The sequence below is a fragment of the Herpailurus yagouaroundi genome, unplaced genomic scaffold (genome assembly GCF_014898765.1).
Source record: "Herpailurus yagouaroundi ecotype Mexico unplaced genomic scaffold, PumYag 77, whole genome shotgun sequence".
NCBI classification, from domain to species: Eukaryota; Metazoa; Chordata; class Mammalia; order Carnivora; family Felidae; genus Herpailurus; species Herpailurus yagouaroundi.
In genome coordinates this window covers 4,448,479-4,474,898 of record NW_024412388.1, presented here as the reverse complement: position 1 = coordinate 4,474,898, position 26,420 = coordinate 4,448,479, and the positions used below count along the sequence as shown (strand labels likewise).

General features: G+C 46.1%; 1 protein-coding gene across 1 annotated transcript in view; it reads left to right on the top strand.

The window, feature by feature from the left end:
• Positions 1-12,512: 12,512 nt before the first annotated feature.
• Positions 12,513-26,420, top strand: part of DNAJC11 (DnaJ heat shock protein family (Hsp40) member C11) — a 70,622-nt gene continuing 56,714 nt past the window's right edge. The window contains exon 1 of the mRNA XM_040459992.1: positions 12,513-12,647. Within this exon, the coding sequence (XP_040315926.1) occupies positions 12,576-12,647 (72 nt within the window). The 5' untranslated portion in view covers positions 12,513-12,575. The remainder of the gene's footprint in view (positions 12,648-26,420) is intronic.

Here is a 26,420-nt window from a genome sequence, read left to right as displayed (position 1 = left end):
GGACGCATCTGGGAGTGAGGAGAACAGCCCAGTGGGAAGGGGAAGTAAACGCTCCTCCTCACCCTCACCACGTCCCACCCCGCCAGTGCAAAAGAGCTTCTGAAAACGTTCGACCCCCCAGAAATGCGGGTGGTCACAGGGACGGGAAGGGAAAAGCCTCTGCATGAACATGATTCATACGGCTCTGCCAGGCACGGAGCAGAAGGGCCAGGCAGCGGGTGAAAGCCCGCTTCTCCGGGGAACTGCACCAACTTGGAGAAGTTGTTGTTTACCCTTCCTGCGGTTTTCGCGCAGGCGAGCTTGTAAAAGTGAAGATTTGGGGGGATTCGTCAGAGTTTCAGCCCGGATAGAATTTTGGCAAAAGGTCCTGTGGGTAATTTCCTTTCTCATGAACTCTTTCAATGCATCCATCCCCTTCTGGATTCAGCGTCCTGCCGGGGGGAGCATGCTGGGGCTCGAACACATGGCCTCAGTGAGCCCTGGAGAGCCTACCAGATAGGAGGATGCGGAGGAAAACCCCCTCCTTCTTAATGGTGTTTCACAGCAGAGGCAATTCCCCCTCCTATAACACCACACTCCAGACCAAGATCAGCGTACTAGTGAGGAGTCAGGAGTAGGAAAGCAAAGTCGAGGTGGTCTGGCAACTTGACGTTATCTTTACGGAAGGAGGTTATGCATTCTTGAGAGCACAGGACGATTAAATGCATTGTCCACAAACACAGAAAGACAGCCCCGCCTCTGGACAAGCAAGGGCTGCAGCTGCCATCTTTCTGAAACGTCTCCCCCTCCGTTCCAAACCTTCAAGAACAATTTTCTTTGCCCACTTGTGCCGATCGGGACCACAGGTCTGCCCTCTGCTGGTTAAGGGACATTCGAGCAGCGTTCCGACTGGGAAGGGGATGATGTTGGGTCCCTTAGCCACCTGCCTGGCCAGGGGATGCAAGGTGTCCTCACTCGCAGACACTTCATGTTGGAGTCAGAGCTGTTCAGTGGGCAAGAGAACATTCCCCGCCCTCGCGGGTCCCTGATAACATCTTCACACACCACGTGTCCGAGGGAAGGAGAAGACAAAACTGACGTCACCACACGTACGGCTCAAGGTCCTCTGAAACATCATTATACAAATCAGTCTAAAAGCGAAATAACGATTGAACGTAAAGGCAGTCCTGAAAGGAGACAGACCTGCGTCTGAATCCGTTTTGAGGTTTACGAGCTCTGAGGGCTGGGACGAGAACCTGCCTGAGCCCAGCTGCCTCCTCTGTCAAGTGAAGCTATCAGTAATTACATTGGAAAACTAAATGAGAGGAATCCGTTAGCACAGTGTCTGGCACATGGCAAATATTCTATAAATGGTAGTTTAAATATTTTCCTTTTTCAATCCATTTAATTCTAGAAGCTGGAAAATCTTTCTCCTGCGCGAGGGAAGTAGGAGAAGCCGATGTCAGAGAAGAGGGGTTCATGGCCTTGTGGTTCATGACCAGTGTCCTCACCTCTAACCCAGAGTTCTTGATTAGGGTGATTTTGTCCCCTAAGGGACTTCTGACAATATCTGGAGACATTTTTGGTTGTTGCGGCTGGGGAGGGGTACTACCGGCATCGAGGGGGTAGAGGTCAGGGTAGTGCTAAGCTCCTTACAGCGCACAGGACAGCCCCATAATTACCCAGCACCAAATGCTGATAGCACTGAGGTTGGAGACCCTGCTCTGACCTTTCTAGAAGCGTCTTGAGTTTTGTTTTGTTTTGTTTTGTTTTAATGTTTATTTTGTTTTTATTTTCTGAGGGGGGGCACATGAGCAGGAGAGGGGCAGAGAGAGAGGGAGACAGAATCCGAAGCAGGCTCCAGGCTCTGAGCTGTCAGCACAGAGCCCGACGCGGGCTCGAACTCACAAACCGTGAGATCATGACCTGAGCCAAAGTCGGACACTCAACCGACTGAGCCACCCGGGCGCCCCTGAGTTCTAGAACTTTCAATCTCTGGCAGGCAACATTTCTGCTAACTGCTTGGCTTTCCTGATGACAGTGGAATCAAGAATCCAGGATAAAATCTTCTGGATTTAAAAGCCACCCAAAGTCAAGAGATCAAGACTCCCAATATATTTTAAAAAATTTTTTAATTGTAATAAAATACACATAACATAAAATTTACTACCTAAACCATTTTTTGTCATTTATTAGTTTATTCTGAGAGAGAGTGAGAGCAGGGGAGGGGAAGAGGGAGAGAAGGAGAGAGAGAGAGAATCTCAAGCAGGCTCTGTGACGGTGCAGAGCCCTAGGGGGGGCTCGAACTCATGAACCATGAGATTGTGACCTGAGCTGAAATCAAGAGTCAGATGCTCAACTGACCAAACCACCCAGGTGCCCCCACCTAAAGCATTTTTAAGTGTACCGATCAATAGAGTAAGTACATTTACATTGTTGTGTGACCAATCTCCAGAGCACTTTCCATCTTGCAAAACTGAAACTCTATAACTCTACACCCATTAAACAACTCTTCATCTCCCCTCCCTACAAGGACTCCTGCTATCTCTGTAAGATAAAATACTCATGTGTGTTTTTTTTAATGACCTACAGCAGCCATCCAGGCACTGTAAGAGGATCTAGCCTAAGCAGACACAAATCCCAAGAATGCCAGAGACAACTTGGAAAGTGCCTTCTTCCTTGGTATCATTGAGCTGCTGATCTATCTACTTCTGGAACCCCCTGGCTTCTTGCTAGATAATAACTTCTGTTTCAGGGAGAAAACATGTAAAAACAAATTAAAATAACCAGCCAACCAACAAAATACCCATAGGTTTTTCTTTGAAGTTGGCACTTAATTTAAAAGAAGACATCTCTTTGGGGCACCTGGGTGGTTCAGTCAGTTGAGTGTCCAACTCTTGATTTCAGCTCAGGTCATGATCCCAGGGTCTTGAGATTGAGCCCCACGTTGGGGTCTGTGCTGAGCATGGAACCTGCTTAAGGTTCTCTCTTTCTCTCTCCCTCTGCTCCTCTCCTCCACTTGTGCTCTCTCTCTCAAAAAAGCAAATAAGTTTAAAAAGAAGACATTTCTTCAAACCCGGCATGACTCTATGGTCAAAGCGGGTCCCCTCTGTGACAAAGCCACCTCCACTTGTCTCTCCTTGGGGTTCCCAAGAAACGATGGGTAAGGGAGCTGGGCAGCTTATCACACTACAGAACCACGTATTCCCTGAGATCAGGGATGTTTGTGAAGAAGGCTGACCGACCCCAATTCAGAAAGGCTTAGAGTTTCCCTTGGCTCTCTGCTAGGCTCCTGGGGTCCCTGGCACCTCAGCCTGAGCTCTGTCGCCCTGCCTATCAGTGGATGAAAACATCTCTCTGCTTCCCCACTTCCATCATCTTTTGCTTCGAGCTCTCTTTCCTCTTGGTTTCAGTGCACGTTAAATACACGCATGTACGTTAAGCTCTTATTACACGCAGACACACAACGCTGTTGGAAATAAAATACAAAGTATTTCAAGCACTTGCCTCCAGAGCTTACAGTCTAACAGAGGAAATAAACGTGTAAATGATGGAAATTTGTCAGTGGAATATAAGTGGTACGAATGGACATTACGTTGTACAAAAGGACTGAGATTAAACCTGATGAGACACAGATAGGAGGTTGTCTTTGCTCCCTCCAGAAATCCCAATGAAAGGATAACAAAGGAACTAAGTATAAACACACATGGACACAATGCATGTAAGAGACAACATTGGACAAAAGATGCGACAAAAACTTGGAAGACGGAAAATGGAGGGGCCCTTCGTAACAAACTTGGGTTACAGCTTTCACCACTTGGCTAAATGCTTGTGAGGTCAGGGAAGACAACTGAAAAGTGGGCTGATTTGTGCTACAGGATCCAGGAGTGATTCAGGAATTGGAGGCTGGACATGCGTGTTGCTAGTCTATGTGCAGATAGTTTAGAACCCCAACTCTTTCCCCAATCTAGCCAGTCAGGCAACTACAGCCCCACCTGCACCCTGTAGGGGGTTTATTATCTGCTGAGGCTCGACAGGAAAGGCCCTGGAGTCTAGATAACAAAGCAAAGCTAGATAGCAGATATTGTAATGAAATGCTATTCCCGTCCCCTTTCCTACAGAGCTTTTACCTACCCCAGGCAGAGGGAAAAGTAGGACTCCTCCCTGGGAAAACCAATACACCCAAGAGAAAAGACCTACAGATCTGACATGTGGGGGACCTTACCTGACAACTCTCTAAGAGCCCCCCTGAAGAGTAGTCTTGAACATGTACACGGGGCTCCCATGAATAGACAGCCAAGGATCACCAGAGTTTTGAGAAAAGTCCCTTCCACCCACCCACACATACCCACAAAGGCCAAAACAAACAGGGGGAAAAATAACTAGGAGGAAATAAAAAAAGTGAAAAGGTAGAATAAAACTTAAATACGTTCTCAGAAATACAAGAGAACAAGTTGCATATACAAACCTATTTTAAAGATAAAATAATCAAAGAACAAGAAAGAGCTCTGGAAAATTTAAATTTTTTTTTAATGTTTACTTATTTTTGAGAGCAAGAGACAGAGACACACACAGAGTGTGAGCGGGGGAGGGGCAGAGAGAGAAGGAGACACAGAATCTGAAATAGGCTCCAGGCTCTGAGCTGTCAGCACAGAGCTTGACACAGGGCTCAAACGCATGAACCACGAGATCATGACCTGAGCCAAAGTCAGACGCTTAACTGACTGAGCCACCCAGGTGCCCCTGGAAATTTTTAAAAAATATATTATGACAAGTATTTTTCAAAAATCAATAGAAGAACTGATAGATATAGTTGCATCTCCAACAAAGACTAAAAGAACAAAAGGATGGAAATAAAAGCATGTGGGAATCAGTCCAGGAGGTCTGGCATCACAATAAACATAGCTCCAATAAGAATAAACCAAAAAAACCAATTAAGTGGAATTCAGTGATCAGTCTAAGATATTTCTCCAGATATATCAGATATATCCAGATAGATCAGTCTAAGATATTTCTGACTGAGTGACTCAGTCAGTTAAGTGTCCAACTCTTGATTTCAGTTCAGGTCATGATCTCACTGTTTGTGAGTTCGAGCCCATGTTGGGCTCTGTGCTGAGTGTGGAGCCTGCTTTAGATTCTCTCTCTCCCTCTGCCCCTCCCCCCTCTCAAAACAAACAAACAAACAAACGAATATATTTCTCCAATGGACAGAAATGAACCCCCTGAATGCATAGCACAATCCATTTTAGAAGATCTATACAAGGTACATCATCATGTAATTTCAGAAAACCAGGAATAAAAACAATGTTTCCAAATAAAGAAGAAAAAAACCAGTTACAAAGCCATAGGAACTAGAACAGGGTCCATCTTATTGCCAGCAACATTGGGAAACTGAGGTTGTAAACCAATGCCTTCAAAATTATGAGGAAAAATCTTTAGAACCTAGACTTTTGTACCCAGTCAAACTATCCACCTAGCAAACTCACTATCAAATATAAAGGTAGGATAAGGGTATCCAAGTTCTCAAAAACCTGGAAAGATTTACTTCATTAAAAACAAGGAGGGGTGCCCGGGTGGCTGAGTTGGTTAAACGTCCGACCTCGGCTCAGGTCATGATCTCATCGTTCATGGGTTCGAGCCCTGCATCAGGCTTGTGCAGACAGCACAGAACCTGGAGCCTGCTTTGGATTCTGTGTGTGTGCCTCTCTGTACCTTCCCCTGCTCATGCTCTGTCTCTCTCTTTCAAAAATAAACATTAAAAAAAAGGGGGGAATGAAACAAACAAATAGGAAATAGGGCATTCAGGAACAGGGGTGCCAACAGTGAAGACAGGGAATGGGTCATCCTACAGTGACAGTCTAGGGAAGATGCAAGATGACAGCTGTGGGACAGGCTGTATGTTCCATATATAAAATTCTAGAAAACGCAGACTAATCTACAATGATAAGTAGCGGATTGGCAGTTCATCATCTTATTTACTGTAATGGATTCACAGGCACATACATGTGTCAAACTCATAAAATTTTTCACTTTAAACATGTGCATTTTATTGCACGTCAACTATACTCCAATAAAGTAGCAAAAAAAAAAAAATGTTAGGAAAATGAGAGAAGTATAGAGAAGTAGAAGACTGGTCATGGAGAACTATCCACAAAGAAGCCATAGAGACAAAAAGAAGGAAGATACAAAAGAGAATAAAAAGCATACAGAATACACTGAGAGGGTCTAACACGCTTAATTGAGATCCCCAAAGAAACAAGAGAATCATGTCACGGCAGTAATCCCAGACATCTAAAGGAAGTGAAACCGTATTGGGAACAATGTGCTGGAAAACAAAAGAACTGTCAAACTAGATTCCTCTACCCTGAGCGGAAAAAAAATCCCTTAATATTAATAAAGACAGATAAAGATCTTTTCAGATAAACAAAAGTTGAGCGCATTGTTCAACAGCAGACCCCATGCTCAAAAAAATTCCACACGGTGTTTGTTTAAGCTGAAGGTCAATGACCCTTCATGGAAGCTCAGAGATGCAAGAAAGGTTCAGAACCAAGTTCAAGAATGGTTCAGAGATTTAAAAAAAATTTTTTTCTGGCTAGAACCAAAGCTCCATGAAGAAAGTCAGGAGCTATAAGGCTGAAAGATGGGTGAACCTAGATCACACGAGTCCTGAATACTAGCAGGAGGAAGTAAGGACGATGGATACAGAGCAACATGGAGGTCAAGAGAGAGAGAGAAAGCGGAGCAGTGGAGGATGGAGAGCTTATAATGAAAAAGAAGGCAACGCCGTTAATGCTGCCTGGGGCCCAGGCCAATGGCAAGGAAACAGATGCCATTGGCTCTGGGGCTCAAGAAGTCACTGGAAACTTTGAGGAGGGAATTCTCGTGAAGGATGGGAATGAGGGTCTGATGGCAAGAAGGGGAAGAGTGAGCGGAAAGGAAGCAGAAGCAGCAGGTACCTCCTCTACCTGGAGGTCTAAGAAAGACTTAGGTCTACTTCTCCAAAGTAGAACTTTTTGTTACTCCCTCCAAACGCTGCCGCTTCCCTAGCTTCCTCGGGAGCATAGATGGCCTCACCCCCTGGCACCGCAAACCGAAATGGAGGAGTAACTAACCACCGATTCCGCTCTTCCACCCCCACCCCCTCCAGACCCAACCTATCGTCACTTCCTGTTGACCCCAGTGCAACCAGTGGTCCATGCTTGCCAGCCCCGTGCAGCCCCGTCTGTCTTAGTGCAAGCCCACCTCCCTCTCTTTCCAGAACACTGTGATAGCCTCTAACAGGGGAGGAGGGGAGGGGCTGCTTCCATTCTTGCTCCCTCTAGCCTCATCCCCCTGGAATAATCCTTCGGGGGGGGGGGTGGAAATAGGACCATGTCACCTCCCTGCTTAAAATCCTTCCATGCTCCCCATCGTGGTTGGAATAAAATTTGAATTCTTGAACACTGCCCTCCATGAGCCCTAACCGAGCTTCTCTAACACCTTTTCCTACCGCTTCCTCCCCACTCCCACCCACCACCCCCCCCCCACCCCCACCTGATACCCTTCATGCTCACTGAACGATCAGTCTTATGCTCCACCCTCCCTGTTCCTGGAGCACACCAAACTTCTTCCTGTCTCTGAGCCTTTGCACCAGAACGTTCTTCCCCGAGGTCTTGCAAGCTGGATCCTTCCCGTCATTCAGTTCAAAATTACCTCCTCAGATAGATCTTTCATAACCAACCAACTTAACGTGAACTCCCCCCACCTGCGATGTCCCACCGTTACATCAGTGTGTTTTATTTTCCATACAGCACTCAGCATCTGAAATTATCTTGTTTATTGAGTAACTGGTTTATTGTCTCCACTTCCCCACCCGGTCCCCTTGGAGGGTTAATTCCACTAAAACAGAAAACGTGTCCTTCTCGTGAATTGCTGAACCGCCAGTGCCCTTTCCTGGATGTTGCCTTCCAACTTAAAGATAAGCTGAGGAGACACTGTGGGGGAATTCACAGAGGCTTAATAAGAGGTGAATGCAATAGGTTTACCAAGTAACACTGGGGGCTCGTTGAAGTCAGAGAGCATCAACTGTGTGTTTTCCAAGACTTTCCCCAGCTACTCCCGACAGCCCGGGAGAAGCGCAAAAAGGGAGAGAACCAACCGGAGAATGGATGTGGTGGACAGAGCCAAAGGTCAAAGGATTTTTGATATCGCTGAATGACCAAGAAAGCAGCTCGGAAAGGACCCCAGCTGAGTGCTGATGGATTAGGATGGACTAACACACAGGGACCAGGGACCTAAAGTTGCAAACGGCAGGGAAACCGGTACCCTTGGCACAATGGATGGATCACCTGGCAGGTGAAATGCTGAGTTCCAAAGGCAGGAGCTCTGAATCGGAGACTGGGGAGATGCACACTTCGTCGGGACGGTGAGGTCTAAACCTGGTGAGGCGTGACCCCACCTCCCCACCCCCTGTCCGTCCCTGCACTGCTGCCAGACCCTCCCCCACCCCCCCAGGCTGCCTCTGGGGTGTGGGACTGTCTCAGTTCTTGCAGGAGTGGCCCTTCCTCTGGCTGACCCAACCCTTCTGCAATTGTCATCTTAGCTAAAGATGTAAATGACACGTCCCTGAAATGCTAAGGGGGGGAGATACCATCAAGAAAATTTAATCCTTGAGTGCCTGCAGACTTTCCCTTCTTTTCTTTAGCTAAGGAATATTTTCCCCCTAACTCCTCTTAACAGGGTTATCAGAGTTCAGGAGGAAAAGAGAGAACAGGCTATGAATGGCAAACAGGCACTGAGTCCCAATCTGGACTCAGTGACAAGAGAATAATAAAAAAGATTAGAGGTAATTTTTCCTCCTGAATTATAGAGAAAGGGTGTGGATCCAGACCAGCTGTGCAGGGTTGGGTCAGGCTGCTAACCTCATCTCTCAGGAGTCCTACTCAGGAAAAGGGGGAAGGAGTGAAGGGGTTCCAGTTGGGGGATGCCGCGAGTAGGAAGTAAAATTACAGGGCTCCCAGTCCAAATGAATTTCAGACACACGATGGATTTTTTTAGTATATGCATATGCCCCATGCAATATTAGTATACTTATCCTAACAATTATTCACTGCATATCTGAAATTCAAATCTAACTGAGTCCTGTATTTAGTGCTAGAAAGGAGGGCCCCAGCACTAGATAAAGCCATTAAACAGAGGAAGCTTCCCGATAGGCAGTCCTGGGAAGGCCACATGTTCCGGGTCATTCTGAATACGAATGGTGGTAAAGGTTAGGGGCGCCTGGGTGGCTCAGTCAGTTAAGCATCCGACTTCGGCTTAGGTCATGATCTCGCAGTCTGTGAGTTCGAGCCCTGCGTTGGGCTCTGTGCTGACAGCTCAGAGCCTGGAGCCTGCTTCAGATTCTGTGTCTCCCTCTCTGTCTCTCTGCCCCTCCCCTGCTCATGCTCTGTCTCTGTCTCAAAAATAAATAAAAAACATTTTAAAAAAATTAAAAAAAAAACAAATGGTGGTGAAGGTCAAGGTTTTTATCTTTTCTATTTAAAGCTAAGAGAATTTGGGGCGCCTGGGTGGCTCAGTCAGTTAAGCATCCGACTTCAGCTTAGGTCATGATCTCGCAGTTTGTGAGTTCGAGCCCCGCGTCGGGCTCTGTGCTGACAGCTCAGAGCCTGGAGCCTGCCTCAGATTCTGTGTCTCCCTGTCTCTGCCCCTTCCCCACTCATGCTCTGTCTCTCTCTGTCTCTCAAAAATGAATAAATGTTAAAAAAAAATGTTTTTTTAAATATAGCTAAGAGAATTCAAAAATGATTATATATACATATATAATACATACACATGTATATATAAATATATTACATAAGTATACCAGGCTGGGCTTTGCAGCTAAATTACAAACTGGTTTGTGGCTTTACCCAATAAAGAGAAAACAAAAATGCAAGGCAGTGGGGCACCTGGGTGACTCAGGCAAGTGCCTGACTCTTTTTTTTTTTTTTTTTTAATGTTTATTTATTTTTGAGACAGAGAGAGACAGAGCATGAACGGGGGAGGGGCAGAGAGAGAGGGAGACACAGAATCTGAAGCAGGCTCCAGGCTCTGAGCCATCAGCCCAGAGCCCGACGCGGGGCTCGAACTCACGGACTGTGAGATCGTGACCTGAGCCGAAGTCGGACGCTTAACGCTTAACCAACTGAGCCACCCAGGCGCCCCAAGTGCCTGACTCTTTTAAAAAAAACCCGACGGGGCACCTGGGTGGCTCGGTCGGTTAAGTGTCCGACTTCAGCTCAGGTCATGCTCTCGCCGTCCGTGAGTTTGAGCCCCGCATTGGATCTGTGCTGACAGCTTCAGAGCCTGGAGCCTGCTTTGGATTCTGTGTCTCCTCCTCTCTCTGCCTCTGAGCCTGCTCATGCTCTGTCTCTCTCTGTCTCTCAGTAATAAATAAATGTTAAGAAAATTTTAAAAACAAAAACAAAAAAACACGAGGTCGTGACCTGAGCCAAAACCAAGAGCCAGACACTTCACGGACTCAGCCACCCAGGCGCCCCTCAAATGCCTCACTCTTGATTTCAGCTCAGGCCATCATCTCACAGTTCGAGTTTGTGCCTTGCATCAGCACTCTCAGCATGGAGCCTACTCGGGATTCTCTCTCTCTCTGATCCTCCCCCACTTGCTCTCTCTGTCTCTGTCTCATATATAAATAAATAAAGTTAAAAAAATGCAAGGCAATGAGTTAATGTGGCTGAGTTTTGTCTGTTGGTCTGGCACGAGTAACGGTTGAATGGGTGTGGTAACTTATCAATTTGTGCTGTTCCTGGTTTCCATTATTTTGCCCATCAGAGATTAGGGCTTTTGGAGGGAGAAACAAAACAGCCAACCTCCGAAATAAATTTACTCTCAGGCCCGTGGCGTATCTAAGTTATTTTCCATTTGTCACAACCACTTTCCAAGTAACCATACTACAAAGCATCATGGGCCCGAGAGAGGACAAACACAGAGCATCCCTGAGTCACTATTTATTTTGTTCGGGTGATGATAAAAACCAGGTCATCCTCTATCATAGAAACGCAGACCTGAACGTTCTGAAACATATGTTAGGTTCTGTTTATATAATTCCTAGAGGCGGTGTTTTCCAAAGCAGAAGAAGGATAGCAAGGAATTTCTCTACCCAACTGAGCATTATGGCCCAATTAACGTCTACAAACCTAAGGAAGAAAGGAATGTCTCAACATTGTAGTTTTTTTTCCCCCCAGCCTCTCTGTAAGAAATTCTTAAAGACCAGCAAATGTCAGCAAGCAGCTTGGCCCTAATCACTGTTCTGCAAAGGAGAAAAAAGAAAGACCGTAAAAAATTGCTGTGATAGCTTGCGGAACGTGAGGGTCTGCGGAAGCTATTGCGGAGAAGCCTCACACAGCTAGAGAAACAGCTCTTCCTTTGCAACCCCGGGCAGAGGTCGGCTCCAGACTGACTCAATAAACCTGCCTCAGCACACCTATGTGTCTCAATGCCAAAAGATCCTGAGAGGGGTGGGCAACTTGGAAGGGACCGCACACAGGCCCAGATGGTGAACATCTGGCCAAAAATTAGAAAGAGAAAGAAATCAACTTCTCAAATCCACAGACAGGTGTTTGGGGCTTCCCAGGGGACCTGCTTAGGAAGGGCAACAGGGATGGTTCTAAACTGATCCTTAGTTAAGGAACAACACACATTCCTGAGAAATAATGAGGAATGGATACAGGTCAGCATGAACCAAACAGGTGGCAAGAGTATGGGAGCTCTGCTGTCCACCTTCTCTTGATAATTGCATCCTTTCGAAGACATTTAAATTATTTAGATGATTGTAACCGAGACGTCTTTAATAATGCACCAAACAGCAGGCACCAGGTTGAAATCAATTAGACTCCACCGCTAAATTATAAGGTAGAAATTTACAAGACGACGGCTCTGGGATAGGGACTGAAGGTATATATGCCTGCCAGAGACAATTATGTTAGGAACCAAATGGGTATTGCCTCGTCAGTTAAGAAGCAGAAAAAATGGTCAGGTGCTCCTAAATATAGGGCAATGATAAAAAACGATAATGAGGAGGCTGGTCCTCTGGGCAGGGTTCTGGACGGCCGCGAGAAAAGACAAAGAACAACGGAGGCAGGAACCAATCCCGTTCTGGGGGTTTCCTGTGCAAAGACGAGACAGCAAGTGGGGCCTCGAGGAGTCTCGGGCCGGGGTGGCCCTCACGGGGGTGGCCTAGGTGGGGCTGTTTGGGACAGGATGCTCGCCGCACCGGTAGCCGGCGGGAGGAAGGGGTGGTGAGACAAGGGAGAGGTCGTGGGGCACACAGGGAGTCCCCAGGTGTGACCGCAACGTCCCGGTCCGGTCCCCGCTGAGTCGGGCTGGCTTCAGGATCGCGAGCAGCACGTGGCTGGCCCCCGGCGCCGCGTCCCGCCCTCAGCCGCGCGGGGGCGCAGGGCGCAGGCGCGCTGCCGCAATGCGCGGGCGGCGGCGACGCCACTCCGGTCCGCCAGGGGCCGCTGTGGCGCAGGCGGGCTGGCCCGCGCTGTTGGGGCCGCGGCTCGCCGGTCCCTCTTGGGCACGGCCTTGCCGGTTTGGCGGGGTGAAAGGTTGCGAAGATGGCGACGGCCTTGAGCGAGGAGGAGCTGGACAATGAAGACTATTACTCGTTGCTGAACGTGCGCAGGGAGGTGAGGCCTGCGGCGGGACGCCGTCTGGGCGGAGGCCGCGCCCGGTGGCTCGGGAGGGCCGGGCTGGCGGCCACCGCTCCGTCCCCGCCACGGGCGGCCGGGACCCGGCGGGGGAGGCCGCGTGACCCCGTCCGACATGCGCGACCGGCCGCCGACCGGGCGGTCCCCACTGCCCCGACCCTTGCACTGGGGGTGTCCCGCCGGCCTCTGCCCCTGCTCTCGGCGGCCGGGGCGCCGCGTCCTGGCAAGGCCAGAGGCCCCGGTACCCGCAGGAGGAAGAAGGCTCCCCGAGGTGGAGGCTCTTGGAGTGGGGTTCCCGGCCCTCCAGGACCCGGTGCCTCGTCCGGCTCACAAACTCACCTTGGCTGAGGGGCTAGGTCATCGCCCCCGGCCGGCAGAATGGGAAACTGAGTCTCAGGCACCAAGGTCAAAGCCACCAGCAAACCTTCCCACGGGGGTCCGTCCGGTTCCCGAGTATCCATGGGGACGTCCGGCTTCTGAAGTGAATTCAGGCCCCGAGGCACGTGGCTTGTGTCCTCCTGTCCCCTGAGCTGCTGTCCCGAAATTGAAGGAAGAGCCTCCCGTACCTACAGCCTCAATTCGGAGGCCTCAGTTTAGGAAGAAGCCGTAAAGCCAGGAAAAGCAGGCGGTGCCCCAAGCACGGCCTCAGCACGCGCGCCGCTTTCCACACGCCGAGTGTTTGCACCCTGTTTCCTCACCCAGTAAGAGATAGGGTCTCACGCTGTGCCTGGCACGTAGTAGGGGCCCAGGAAGTTTCATTTCTTGCTGACCAGCCCCGTTGACATCAGCGTGAAGGGCAGGAAGGCTTCCAAGGTCAGGTCATAAGGTGGATCTTTTATCTCTAAGCTGCCGGGTTCGGTCTTCCCAGCCCTGCTAGAGAACCGTTAATTCCCTCTCATTTTTCCCAGCGATCGTAATTAGCCAAGTTTGACAAAGTTCTAGACAAAACCAGTCAAATGTGTGTCGTGCGTAAATGTTGGTGTGCATCGTGTCTGTCGGTAATAGCCAACATTTTTTGAGTACTGCTTTTGTGCAGGGCCCCGTGCGGAGTGAACACTTTATGTTACATTATCTTGTTCATTTCTCACCCCAGCCCCTAAGGGAAATGTTATGATAATCCTTGGCTTACAGCTCAGAAAACTGAGGCAGAGAGAGGTTAAGTGACTTGCCCAGAGTCACATCAGTAGAAAGTGCGAGAGCCTGAATTCATCCCTGGGAAGTCCGGGCGGAGCTTCCGCTCTGCTGTCGTAACTAGTCAGACTACAGAGCTGCTAGTTCTGGTACTGTGAGCTTGGGCACCCACATAAAATCCCCCAAATGTGTTAGCCACCATGCATTATGAACAATGAACTGTCTGGGGGGAACTGCAAGTCATGTTATCATCTGCCATAGGCACCTGGAGGTTCTCATAAGTCATAAACAGTAAAGCTTGGGGTGAATCACTTCTTTGGCCTTGGGTTTCTTTCCCTTTGAATGAAGCTGTTTGGCTAGTTACTAAGTTGTCTCCAGTTCTTAGAAGCAAAGCAGTATATGAAACCAGCTTTTCTGAAACCAGCCTTTCTTACCACTGGTTTATAGTCGGCCTTATCAGTAATTGAGCAACAATGTATCCCATTTTCCAGGCTTACTGAATCTTAGGCAGCTGCAGTTGATCAGAAAGATCTAGAATAGTAGACTTGGCCAGAGTCTTTGGTGAGCATTTGTCAGAGGTATACCTTAAAAATGCTGGGGTCTTAGGACTTGTCATTGTTATTGGACTGATGAGTGGGAGCCAAATATTTATTTCTTAAAAAAAAAAAAAAAAGTCTTATCTCTCCCAATGAGTTGAGGCACTTTTCATATTTATGGCTGTAGGTGAAATTCCTGTGAAACATGTTCTCTTGCTAGAGTCACTTTGTGTTCCCTGTGTCCACAAGCTCTGTGTAAAATGTTACACATTTTCTACTGGATTCTACTGGAAGAGAAGCTCTGAAGGTGATCTCTGGACTTGATATTTACTAGGATTTGTTTTGTGAAATCAGAAATCAACCTGAAGTTGAAATAGCATGATTTCGTTGGAGAGTTAGAGGAAAATAGAAATAATCTGAACTCTTACATGTGTGGTTGGAAGGAGACAGTAACACCTGTTTATTTGCTGTCAGTTCTGCAGCTTGACGCCATTTAAATATACCTGTAGGAGGCAAGGTCCTCTTCCCACCAGCTATTCAGAGTACCTTCCAGAGAGTACCTTCAACACTCTGTGTTCAGGAAGTTCAGAGACTTTTCCCTAGAAACCTCAAATGGAAGCAACCTGACCCCAAACTGGGGAATTCTGTTTAAAATTTGAAAAATTACAAGCCTGATCCATAGTTAAAATTGGAGTAATACAGAAATGTCAAAAACCAGCTTACAAATCTCTTTTTCCAGGTTTTAAACTTCAAAATATCCACTTGTATTGTATTTCAGAGAGTGAAGCAGGCAGCTAGACAGGACGAGATTCTTCTCTAAACAAGACTTCTGTGATCTTTAATGATTCCCTTTTCTCCAGTGTTCTGGATTTCCTGTTTGCAGAGTAGAGCCATTATCACACTGAGGAGGGAGTAATTTATCATTAACCCGGCACTCGGAAACCAGATTGGCATCTTTGGTTTAGTGTAGTCAAATGTGTCATCATGTGCCTAAAATCTAACTGATCTGAGGTTTCTGGGATGACTTTCCAGGACTTAATTTGGAGGAAGAATTCCTGACCAATCAGTGAACTTTGCTTGATCTTTATACATTTTACAGACATTTTAACTGACACATTCTACACTGAATTTATGCCTTTTTTAAAGCTGAATTTATTTCTAAGTAAATGACTGAAATTCCTGCTTTATCAATGTGGCATTACCATTAAAAGAAGCTCTGTCATTTTTACGCATGCCTTTCAGCAGTGTTCCTAACCCATTTTACGATCTTTGATCCCAATCAATTTAGCTTTCAAGGGGCTAATCTCCTTCTCAAGTTTTAAACACTTTTTTAAAAGACAGTTAAGGAAAAAAATAAACTTACGTGAAAAAGTTTTTTTTCCTTGCTAATCCACCCATGGAGGTCAGTCTTCTACACTAGCCTTAAAACTATAATTGCAAAACTGTCACCGACCAATAAAAAGTTTCCCCGGAGTCCCTGCACTTTTTTTCGTTCCCTGGTTTAGAGCACGCTGTTCTTTCCAAAGTTTTTGGTTGTCTGGGTTTCTCTGGCTGGAGATGAGAGTCACAGAGTGGGGCTAAACATTCAAGTTTGGACTGCAGATGGGAAGAAAGGGCTAGAGCAGGAGAGGAAGGTTTACTGGCCACTGTCCGGATTGACCTAGAGGGATGTCACACAACCCAACAGGATGGCTTGGCTGGCCGTCTAGAAAGTGGAGTGTGGTGGTGTGGGCTCAGCCAGGCGCACACTCCAGTCCCCGAAGCAGGGAGGTGTTGTTTACTCATCCGTTGCTTATCTAACTTTGTGATGAGCAGCTAATTTAGTCTTAAGGAGGGATATCAAGATAGGTCTGAGAAGGTTGTTCCTGTGTTCAAAGTTACCATACTTTGTAATCGTGACTCTGCTTAAAACGTGTGCATTCAGGAAGTAGTGTTAAGCCTTGGTTGTCCAAAAACCTGTCTTATCCACATGATCACATCCCTAAGGTCACCTGTAAGAGGCTGAGGAGGAAGGTCATTAGAAACTGGAGTCTCAGCCCACATTGCCCCTGAGTGACGAGTCATTTAACCTCTTTTTTTTTTTTTTAACAAGTCATTTAATCTCTTAAAGTGTCCCATTTACTCATGTGCTATAGTACTTCAGAGTTATTGAGAGAGTAGAAAGAGGCAACACTGTGGCTTTACAGCCAGAATGTCCTGTGTTAGAATCCCCATTTTACTATTGGCAGGAGCCGGTTCCTGCCTCTGGGCCAATAGTTTACTCTTCCTGCTTCCCATTTTCTTTGATGTTGAAATGTAGGTGACAGGCAATAATTTATTAGGAACTTACTGTGAGCCAGCATGCCATATACTGGAGTTTGGCAAGGTAATGAGGATATGCATACAGTGCCTTTGTACAGGTGGATGTTCATTTAATATTTATTGTTATTTCTTGAATTTTGATAAAGCATGAGGTTCTGCTTATTTTAAAAGGACATACGTGGGGCGCCTGGGTGGCTCGGTCGGTTGGGCGTCCGACTTCGGCTCAGGTCACGATCTCGCGGTATGTGAGTTCGAGCCCCACATCGGGCTCTGTGCTGACAGCTCAGAGCCTGGAGCCTGTTTCCGATTCTGTGTCTCCCTCTCTCTCTGACCCTCCCCCGTTCATGCTCTGTCTCTCTCTGTCTCAAAAATAAACGTTAAAATTTTTTTTTTTTTTTTTTTTTAAAAAGGACATGCGTGAACATAGAAAAGCTTCGATACGCTTCATCCTGGCTAAGTTTGCTGTTCGTCTGTTATATTGATAAAATAAAAAACACAGTGCCAGGATTTGTGCTAAGTGTTAGGTTATGAATTCCCAAAGTTTTCTTTTCTCTTTCTGTTCAAAATACTGAGTTTCTTCTCTTCAAAAGACAGTTATCACTCTGAACTCTGCTTCCTGCAAAGTCATGAGTTTGAGTGGGGAGGGGTTCCCAGAAGGTGGAGCCAAGTGTGGGAGTAGGGTGAAAGGGATAATCCAAAAAGACAGTGAGTATCTGTGGTAAAGGCGCAGAGGGACCCAAAAATATAACTGTCGTGAGCTGTCGGCCTTTAAGGGCCCAGGCAGGAAGGGGAGGACCTCCCTGATCAGAAGACAGAGCACTGGGGTCAGGAGAGTTCCCAGCTAGAGTTCAGAGAGGCTTCTGGGTGCAGAGGGAGCTCTTAGGATACCCAGTTGGTTCCAGTGTCATAATATGATTAGCAAACACCATGAGGTTAAATTTTAAAACGTGTTTTCTTTAATGAACCACAGGCTAGTTATTACCTTTCTGCTTCAGGCATTTCAAACAATTGCTTCTTGAAATTTTAATGCTTAGTTCTGCATTATCTACCAAAATACCTCTCTTTTTTTCCTTTGCTAAAGAGAATTCAATTGAAAGCTTTTATATTTGCTGTGAGTTCAGTAGTAAAACAGTGGGTAAGAGAATACAGGACAAGGGAGCAACATGTTTTCGCGTTTCCCTTGGCTGTGGAATTTTAGTGTTTAACTTCTATTAAACTTTGACTTTTGTTTTATTTATACCCTACCTTGTTCGAGAAAGGATTTAAGACAGCTAACAGGAATGAATAAATAAAAGGGCATAAGAGTTTAAAAGGGGGCCCCACTGGGAGAAAGACCGTCGGGAACACTGCCGCTTAATCATCAGAGTTATCAAGGTCCCTTTTTCCCTTGAAGGAGCTCAGAGCTTGGAGCCTCCTCCAAGTTCATAGCCTGACGGCCGGCTCCCGTTTGGCTCTTGTACCGTTAGAACCATATCTGCATGCGACGAGTGCACAGTGTTCCCTCCCTCGTTTGGAGGAGCCAGAACATTCTTCAGTGGTAAAATGCCAGCAGACATCAACCACAAGAAGTCTGCGTGAGTGGGCAGGATTTAACAGATGGACACGGAGAGAGCAAGTAGAAGGTCAGGCTTTTAGGGAAAAATAAGCCAAGCTCTTGATGCAAAGACAGGATCCGAACCATCACTTCTGACCCAGAAAGGAACTGGAGCTCATTTTTCTAAGACGCTGGCCTTTATTTCCTGTTGTGTCTCAAGGGCACCAAAACCACATATGGACATGACCAGGAAGAGAAGTGAGCACCAAATTGTACAGCGGTCAGAAAAGTCTCCCCTCAGCCCTTGGAATGACCTCTGGTCAGGAATCGAACTTTCTGCTCCACTGGCTCCTTTGTCCTCACATTCCGTTGTCTGTAGAGGTGGGCTTGGAGGAAAGCCCCTCCCCCCGCCCCCGCCCCATGAACCTTGAAGGTGACCAGGGGCTTGCTTTTTCTTTGTTAGTGTGTAGACTTCTGTCATTACTGATCGCCTATTCTGTTTTTGAATTTATATTGCCATCTTGGGGGGAATGAGTTGTGTAGATTTTGTAAGTGTTTTCCTTCTGTGTAAGACAACTTAGGTCTTGGAGTTACTTGATCAACCCCGTTTAACTTTTCTGACTTATTCGTGATCCTGTTGTCTCTCTCTGAAGCCCACCTTCCCGAAGCAGCATCTAAGATGGGTGTAGGAGGTTGACTCTTCAAAATCCCATGACATGGACTGTATCCACCTGCCCCCTGTGCTCTACAAAGCTGTGGCCATGTTCAGGGGTTCAAGAGAAGGACAGTTGGGGCCACTGAGCCCAGCACCTTCCATGGAAAGCCCCTGTGCACATTTGTCGGTGATGATTTGAAAAGGCAGAGATGGTGGTGGAGCTTCGAAAGATGAAGTCCTTGAACTCAGATTTGAGTTTGACTTTGTAGCAGCCTTATCTGGGGCAAGCCGGTTAGCCTCTCTGAGCCTCTCTCTTCACCCATAAACTCCAGACAATAATTTCACTGTCCTAGGGCTTTGGGGGAAATTAAGCAAGAATGCATGTAAGTGCTCAGCATAGTAATGGGCATGTTATTATGTAAAGTAAATGTCAGTATGTTGTTATTAGTATCGTGAGCATAAAAGTTAACAAGGAATGTGCTTATTGATTTGTCAGAGTTCCTCACACAGTTTGGATGAGCCCGCTGTGTGATTGATGTTTTGTAAATACCTGTCCCCTCTCTGCAGCTTTTCACTCTCATGAACCACAGTGTGGTCCCGGCCAGGGTGCACGGGCGCTCACTCTCTAGCCAGCTTTTGGGTCAGGGGTCCGAGGTCAGGGAAACTCCTTCTCCACCTCAGATCACACTTTTAGATCTTTCTGATCCTCATTGTGTTTACCTCCTTTTAAATGGAGGTCCCAATACCAATCTCAAGGTGTTCTGTGAGTATTTTTTTTAATGTTTATTTATTTTTGAGAGAGAGAGAGACTGCGAATGAGCGAGGGGCAGAGAGTGGGGGACAGAGGATCTGAAGTGGGGTCTGTGCTGACAGCAGCAAGTCCAATCGATGCGGGGCTCGAACTCTCAAACGGTGAGATCATGACCTGAGCCAAAGCCGGACACCCAATCGACTGAGTCACCCAGGCGCCCCAAGGTGTTCTGTGAGTATTAAAGCACCAAATGAGGAAATACCAGTGGGAGCGTTTTGTGCAAGTGTGTGTGTGCACCACGTGTGTGCCTGTGTGCCACCTTGAAGTCCCCTTCGGCTTTGGCTCCTCTGATGCTCCCTTCGTCCTCCTTTCTTACCTTGCCAGGTGCTCATTCTCCATCCTGAGAATTCCCCCAGGTTTGGTCCTTGTGAGCTTGGCTCTTTTTAAAATCTCTTGCTTCTCCTGCATCTCTGTGTGCCTTCTGGGCTGTACATGGTGGTCAGATTCACCTTCCCCCCCAGCCCGATGCTTCCAATTTCTCCCCAACCCATGCATCTGAGCCAGAACTCCTGGAGTGCTTTTTGGTCTGTTTCTCCTTACGGTATTGAGCCCCTTTTAATTGTCCGACAAACGCATTCAGCTCATAAAGCCTCCCCTTGACCCCCTGCCAACTCTGATCCTTCATTTCCACTCTGACTTCTGGGCTCCCAACCAACCCTCTAACCTCAACCCTGTGGTTCTGCTGCACTTTTCCTTAGGTCTCTCTGATTTTGATTTTTGTCAGTTCTAGTCAGACTGTACCAAATTAATATCAACAAACAGTACCAATCGCATTATTTCCCTGCCCAGAAACCTGTCATGACCTCCCATTGTTTATCGGGTCAGGGTCCGTTTTAAAGCACCTTATAAATTAGATGTTTTATGTTTTTTTTGCCTACCGTACGGTGATGTTCTGCTTTTCTCCACTGCAAAGTAAGCGTCATGTGGTTTGGGACCCCAGCTGTCTGATTCCCCATTATATCCCTTTGGACAGTGTGAGTATATGACAAGTACCTACCAATGTTTACTGAATGAACGAGCAAGTGGATGGATGTCCAGGTTCATTTCCTGCCAGCCTCCTGCTTATACTTCTTAGCTCTTGTCAGTTTGGTCAGTGTTCTGTCTCTGTCCCCAACACTGGCCTGTTCGTCAGCCCGTCCTAGATACCAAAGCAAATCACAGTCCACCTTTTTGCATTCCCATTTGGGTCCCTCCACCTCCATGAAGTTTTCTTCGCATTCTCACCGCCCCGAACTTAGTTCCCCCCCCCCCCACTAATGTTAGCATTTCTGTCTTGTATCGTTTAGTTAAATCCACACATGTGGGGTTTTTTTAGGGGAAGCGCACATCCACACGCACACCTAGTGTGTAAACTCCTTAATATATTTCTGTTGTACCTCCTGTGGTACTTAGGACAGGGCTGGCACTCGATCAGTGGACTGACTCGAAGAGGTCAGTATTTACTAACATCGTATTCACGTGTCTAGACGCGTTTTACTTTGTGGAAAACCTGTGTCGAAGATCACATTGCGGTTTTGGCAGCAAACCGCTCTAGAGGAATTTTTTGGAAGGAGTTTATCAGTTATCAGCTTGGCATTTCTAAATTTTCACTCATAAAAACTGCTCAAAGTCAGATGCAGGAGGAAGAGAGCAAATTGAAATGCAGGCCTTGGAGCTCGCTCCCTGCGGAGACTGGGTACCAGGCTGGAGACTAACGAGGGCTTGTCCTGCTGGGCTGGTGCTTTTTCACCTGGGAGACACCCTGTTCCTCTTCTGTTTATTGCAGGGGGAACCGGTTACTTCTTTCTCATCTCTTGCACTGGCATCAGTGATGATATTGGTAAAAGTAAATGCGTTTCAGATGGATTCGATTGTAGTTTCTTTTGTCAGAGCTCAGTTTTCAGGATGGACAACATGGGCTTAGTCTCACTTGAGATCCCGTTCTGCTTGAGATGCTCTTGTAAAGGTGGGTCGGGCGGAATGAGTCTGCACCACGCCTGAGATTGAGGGTGAGTCCGCGTGCACCGTTGGGGTCTTGCTGTTTGCGGATGAACCCCAGCTTATTTCCAGACCCTCCAAATGAAAATGTAGAAGGCTGTGTTGAGCAGGGCGGATGACAGTAGAAGATGGCAGGACTGTGTGTGAGCGTGGTTTTATTGTGTGGAGTTTCGGACTACGTAGTGGGAACCTTTGCAAAATGAAGTAGGAAATTTTTCCAAGTCCGGTGTAGTGCTTTGGTGAGGACATGACTTGGTCTCCTCAGTGACACCAAGTGATCTGGAACAGCCCTCCTCCATGAAGCAGCTCTTACTCAGCACAAAGAACCCAGACTCTCTTGTCAATTAGCTCTGAAATCTGCTTTTTCCATTAAATTGTATGAGCACCAAGTATCATAAAAAAATTACAGGTTTTATTAGCTGATGCAGTTGATTTCAATCAGATTGCCATGGAACATATGGACAATAATGAATCTTCAATTGTGGTAATTAGGCAAACTTCCCAAAATCCAATAGAACATAGTTTGTGGAGACTTCCTTCCGGAAATACAGCAACATAGATGCAGCCTGGAGGTTTGGGCTGGAAAGTATAGGCTTCAGCAACTAAAGACCTCGTGGCTTTCCTTTTCCTAAAATGAGTGTGGTGAGGTGTAGGTTGCCGCTTACGTGCTTCAAAGTATTGAATTAAATATTGTCATTGCGTTAGTTTTAAGTGCTGCACACCGTTTATTGGTTCTTTGCTTGCCGGCCAGGACTATGCTTCCTGGTCCCCTAGTGGTTGAGCGAGGCCCTGTGACTAGTTCTAGCCAATGATATGAGTGGAAGTGATGTGGGTCCTGCTCAGGCTGAGGGGTTTAAATGCTGGTCTGAGAGCCAGAGAGTCTCTGTCTCTTGCCCTTCCCTCTGCCTTAGAGACTGGCAGTGGTTCAGGGGCACCAAAGTGGCTCAGTCGGTTAAGCCTCCGACTCTTGGTTTCAGCTCAGGTCGTGATCTCGTTGTTCATGGGTCTGAGCCCTGCGTTGGCATTCTCTCTCTCTCCCTCTCTGCCCCTCCTGCTCATGAGTGCGCGCTCTCTCTCTCTCCCTCTCTCTCTCTCTCTCTCAGAATAAATAAATAAACTTAAAAAAGAAGAAGTTAAAGCTCAATTAATAAAATATAAAAGGAGACATAAAGTGTACTAGTATTTCAGTAAGGCACAGAAAGACTGAAGGATTTCAAAATAGCTGTGTATTGAAAAATAATGAAATTACAGAGATACAGACATCACAGCAGATAAAATGAAAAATATCTAGTAATTACACAGTGAAATAACTGAGAGCCAGTTGAATGAATCTCTGAAATCTCTTATATTTGTGCTGTAAAACTACCACCTTAGAAATTACTAGCAAACACAATACACAAGTACACATTTTGTTAACCATCAAAACAGTGATGTCATCACATATCATTTGGCCTTAAGTAAATTCCACTGTACGCATGACAGGGTGAGAAAAAGGCAAGCGGTGGCTTAGTTTTATTGAAACTAGTTTTCAGACCCCCAGGGGGCCCCACGCCACACCCTGAGAACTGCTGCCCTCCCCGATCATGACCAATACGGTCTCCGTTCAGACATACGGGTGTTCCTCACCCATTTCCACTTACTTCGTTAAATGAAAATAGAAAACAGAAGCAGAGTGGCAGTATGCTCTTTGAGTGTGTGCATCACATTGATTCCAGAGATGGTCTTCCCTAGACTTTGGGTAGGTGGAGGTAGTGGTAGCTTCTTCAGTGGCTTCATTATTCAACGGAAGCAAATAGGATGAAACTGGAGTCCGAGACTTTTCTGAGGATGATGCCACAGCAGAGATCAGAAGAGAGACAATGTATAGGTTTGGTTTTGTAAAAGTGGAGAACTTCTGTGTTTGCTAAAGACAAAAAACCAAAACCTAAAAAAAAAACAACCCATAACACAATTTAAAAACTCAAAAGGAGTATACAGTATATTTATTTGATCAACAATTCATCTGTTTCCAATGTATATAAAGAACTCTTGGAAGTTAAGCAAAAAAAACAAAAAAAAAAAACAAAAAAAGGGATAAATGCCCCAATAGGAACACAAAACAAAGGAAACAAATAGGTTATTTCATAAAAGAAGAAATCTAAAATGCAAATAAATACATGGAAAAATATCCACCCTCAATAGTAAACAAACGTGCAATTTTTTTAATGTTTATTTTTGAGAGAGCAAGTGGGGGAGGGGCAGAGAGAACGGGAGACAGAGGATCTGAAGCAGGCTCTGTGCTGCCAGCAGAGAGCCCAACACAGGACTCGAACTCCTGAACCACGAGACCATGACCTGAGCCGAAGTTGGATGCTTAACTGACTGAGCCACCCAGGTCCCCCCCCCCTTTTTTAATGTAAACAAACATGTAATTTAAAACAGGGTACCCGTTTTGGTCTGCCAGATGGACAAAGATTGTTTCCTTTCTTATGGTAACATTCAGTGCTGATATGCTGGGTCTGCTGCCCCCCCCCCCAGCCAGAAGACGTGACGTTTATTCCCTGGAGAAATTGAACCAGGAAAGCTTCAGAGCCTAGACCTAGACGCAGTGGAGGGCGAGAGTGGCACCCTTACAAAAGCAGGGAATACATGAGCGATTGTATCCCGCATGGTGAGACTTACAGCTTTTCCCATTTGTTCTCTGTGCTCTTTCCTGAAAAAACTAACCTATCAAAAAGAAAACACTGCCAAGTGAAACTTCCCTTCCTGGTCCTCTCCCAGCCATTCCACAGAGAGGCTCATCAGATGACAAGGCCTACTCACATAGGGCTTCCAAATACTTTCTTAGTATCTTACTGTCACATATACAGTGATATTAAGGAACCATTGAATATTTGAAGGAATGCTCCAGTCTGAAATTCTAAGATCATGCAGACAGCGAAGAGAAATGAAAGAAGCAGTGCAGCGAGTTTGAAAACTAGATGGTCTTCAGAGAGAGAAGATATTAGGTGTAAGAAATAAGAGCAAGGTGATACTTTTAAAAGAAATATATACAAATGAAGAAACTCTTGGAACTTAAAAATAAGATAGAAGCTAAAACTCTATAGAGGGCTGGAAAATGAGGAAATCTCCATGAAAGTAAAATTTAAAACTTAGAAGACCAACTCTTAGGCAGTAAAAAGGGGAAGACAGTATTAAGCAATTATTATCAGAAAGATTCTCAGAACCAAAAAGTATGAGACTCTAGATGGAAGGGGCCAATGAAGTAACTAGCACCGTGAGTGGAAGAGAAACGACCTGTGCTGAGGGTAATCATAGGTTAAAGAGAGCATCCGAAAAGTTTCCAAATAGATCACAAAGTATTGGAAATTGGAATGACATTAACTATCTCGGCAGTGGTACTGTAAACTAGAAGACAATGAAACAATACAGTAAGAGTTCTGAGGGAAAAAATATTTCTGGGCAAGAATTCTATCCTCAGCTAACTACTTATCAAATATAAAGGCAGAATATAAGAACATTTTGGGGTGCCTGGCTGGTTCAGTCAGTAGAGCGTGCAACTCTTGATCTCAAGGCTCTGAGTTCAAGCCCCATGATGGGTGTAGCTTACTTTAAAAAAAATATTTTTTAATTTTTTAATGTTTATTTATTATTGAGAGACAGAGTGTGAGCAGGGGAGGGGTAGAGAGAGGAGGAGACACAGAATCTGAAGTAGGCTCCAGGCTCTGAGCCATCAGCACAGAGCCCAACGCGGGGCTCGAACTCACGGACTGTGAGATCATGACCTGAGCCGAAGTCAGTTGCCTAACCAACTGAGCCACCCAGGCGCCCCTACAAAAAAATTTTTTTGAGATCTGCAAAGTCTAAAATATTTTTCCTCCTAGCCAACCTTTGTAAAGGAAACTACTGGAGGTTGAGCTTTACTAAAATAAAGAAGAAAACCAGGAAAGAGAAAGGTTGTAGGATACAGAACAGAAGAGACTGACTCAGGGAGATACCCTGGAGGATGGTGACAGGAAATCCTAGGATGAAGTTTGTCTAGCAGGCCTAACATTGGACACAGTGCAGAGATCTCTGGGAGGGATACCTCTTAGGAAAAAAGAAAAACTTGGACTTGGTAAACTGTTTTGTATTTTTGTAGTGAAAAGAGTATTAGAAGTCTCTACTTATAAGTGCTTTACTATGAGGAGTTGGAGAAGAATCTGTGATAGATACCTAGCAAGCTAAAGCAAATGGAAAAAAGTTAGGCAGTTACTAACTCCAGGAAAAATTAAAAGGAGTTCAGGAAAAGAAATAACAATCACAGTATCTGGTTCATTCAGCTTTGAGCTATATTTTCATAGTCATAATAAAAATTAAATTAAGTTTCAGGATACCTGGGTGGCTCAGTGAGTTCAATGTCTTGATTTTGGCTCAGGTCATTATCTCATGGTTGTGAGGCCTAGCCCCAGGTCAGGCTCCTCGCTGGGTGTGGAGCCTGCTTGAGATTCTCTGTCTCTCTCCCTCTCTCCCTCCCCCACTTACATGCCTGTGCAGTCTCTCTCAAAATTAAAAAAAATTGAAATGATGTGGAAAATACTTAAAGACCAATAAAAGTCACAAAAACAAAACCTCATAAAGACCTTTAAACAGAAAAAAAAAGACAAAATTATAGAAAAACAAATATTTTGTCTATAATTTTCTTTTTTCTTTTTAAAAGTTTATTTATTTCGAGAGAGAGAGTGCATGTGAGCAGGGGAGGGGCAAAAAGAGAGGGAGTGAGAGGATCCCAAGCAGACTCTGCACTGTCAGCGCAAACACAACGCAGGACTCAGACTTAGGAACCGTG